General features: G+C 42.3%; 1 protein-coding gene across 1 annotated transcript in view; it reads right to left on the reverse strand.

The window, feature by feature from the left end:
* LOC123766607 (uncharacterized) overlaps nt 1-384 on the reverse strand; it is a 37484-nt gene extending 37100 nt beyond the window's left edge. The window contains exon 1 of the mRNA XM_069308528.1: nt 345-384. Coding sequence (XP_069164629.1) covers nt 345-384 — 40 coding nt within the window. The remainder of the gene's footprint in view (nt 1-344) is intronic.
* Between the last annotated feature and the right edge of the window lie 1376 nt (nt 385-1760).

Here is a 1760-nt window from a genome sequence, read left to right on the forward strand (position 1 = left end):
TGATACACGTTTCCCTGATTGCAAAATATTTTTTTATATTTCTACTAACAAGTAAACTCATCACATTTACGCTATTTTTAATACTCCAGTAATACGTAAAATTCCACTTGGCTGTTATTATCAACATCATCTTTAGAAAAGTTCTTAAAAATAGTTATTTTTGTCAAAAAATTTGTCCTCCAATTATCCAGCTCGGTAATGATGTTTACAGCTTCCTCCTTCATGGACATACCCAGACTTCTCTTCCCTAGTAGTGTAAACCGGGACAAATAACTTACTTTTCTGCGCTAGCTAAGGGTGCCACCCACGTCCATGACAGACGGAACCCTTCCCTACATACATACCATAGTCGTTGTCCCAAATATCAGTAGCTTGACTACGCATTTTCCTTGTAATGTTTGTCCAGCAGGCAGTTCTTACCAACTACCATGAACACCAATTCACTATCAACAGTTCTAAGCGGAAAGTTGCATATGTTTGGGATTTGTTCTATGATCCAATTGACAAAGCAATGACTTCCTCCATAATTTTCCATAACCAATCAAGATGTTGGCCATGTTATCTACTATTTCCCTGCTCCATGACCGGGGGGAAGCACACCCCCTTGATAGATTCTTCCATACAGCACTCGGTTTGAAAGGCAGGGAAGAAGTTGTTTACTTTAAACTTCTGCATCTTTTCAAGGCTCACGACATTGGGAAGATGTATGATCGTAGTAATGAGAAAGGGCATGATCAGGTGGCTCCCACCTCACCCTAACTCTGGCTAACAGGTCGTTCCTTCACCCTTGTTACGTGTACACATTTCGTTCGTTTTGGTCATCTGTGTGCAAAATGTGTGGGTCTTGTGGTATCTTTGGTCTCCATCTTTATGATGACAAGACAGACGAACTGTTATCCCCTCCCACGACCTCACATGAAAGTTGAACGGCTATTTTCCCCACGTGTGTTCATTTGTCAAGTAAAAACCGTTCAGAGTTGTTATACTTATCGTTGGAAACTTAGCTCAATGACTGAGAGATAAGCGAAAAGTTATCATTTAATTGCCCTCAGCCAGCATAGTTTCAGGAGGATGATGAAGGCATTATATGTCCGAAAATGTCGTTTATCTCAAAGTTTTCCCCTCTAACTGGCCAACCCGTTAGCACCTCTCACTGGCCACCCTTTAGCACCTCTAACTGGTGTTAAGGGGCGGTCTCGCTTCATGCAGGTCGGCGTTCAGTCCCCGACCGTTCAAGTGGTTGGGCACCACTCCTTTCCCCCGTCCCATGCCGAATCCTTATCCTGATCTCTTCCAATTGCTATATAGTCGTAATGGCTTGGCCCTTTCCCCTGATCATTCCATCTTCCCTCCACTCTATTGCCACCCCATCATTCTCTCCCTAGCCAGCGTCCCCTGCCTCCCTAACCACCCTTTTCCCTTTTCACAGATTACCCCCTTCTACTTCCCTGTAACTGGTGACCCCCTTCTTCTTCCCTGTAACTGGTGACCCCCTTCCTCTTCTCACCACACCTCCAACACTTCCCAACTATTCCCCAGAACAAGTGAAAACTTTTCCTCAACCAATTTTCTCAAACTTGACATTCGTTCTATGTTCCATTTTCTACCTGTTGTGGTCCATTCTAAAAAAAGGAAAGGAAAGGATTTGCTATGTAAAATAATGCATTTATTCGCTATTAAATAATTGTATTTCTCTTAATGTATATATGAGATAAACTGGTTAGACTGTAGCGCATTAATTTTATTTACAAAACAGCTTT

The sequence above is a fragment of the Procambarus clarkii genome, chromosome 62 (assembly GCF_040958095.1).
Source record: "Procambarus clarkii isolate CNS0578487 chromosome 62, FALCON_Pclarkii_2.0, whole genome shotgun sequence".
Classification (NCBI taxonomy): domain Eukaryota; kingdom Metazoa; phylum Arthropoda; class Malacostraca; order Decapoda; family Cambaridae; genus Procambarus; species Procambarus clarkii.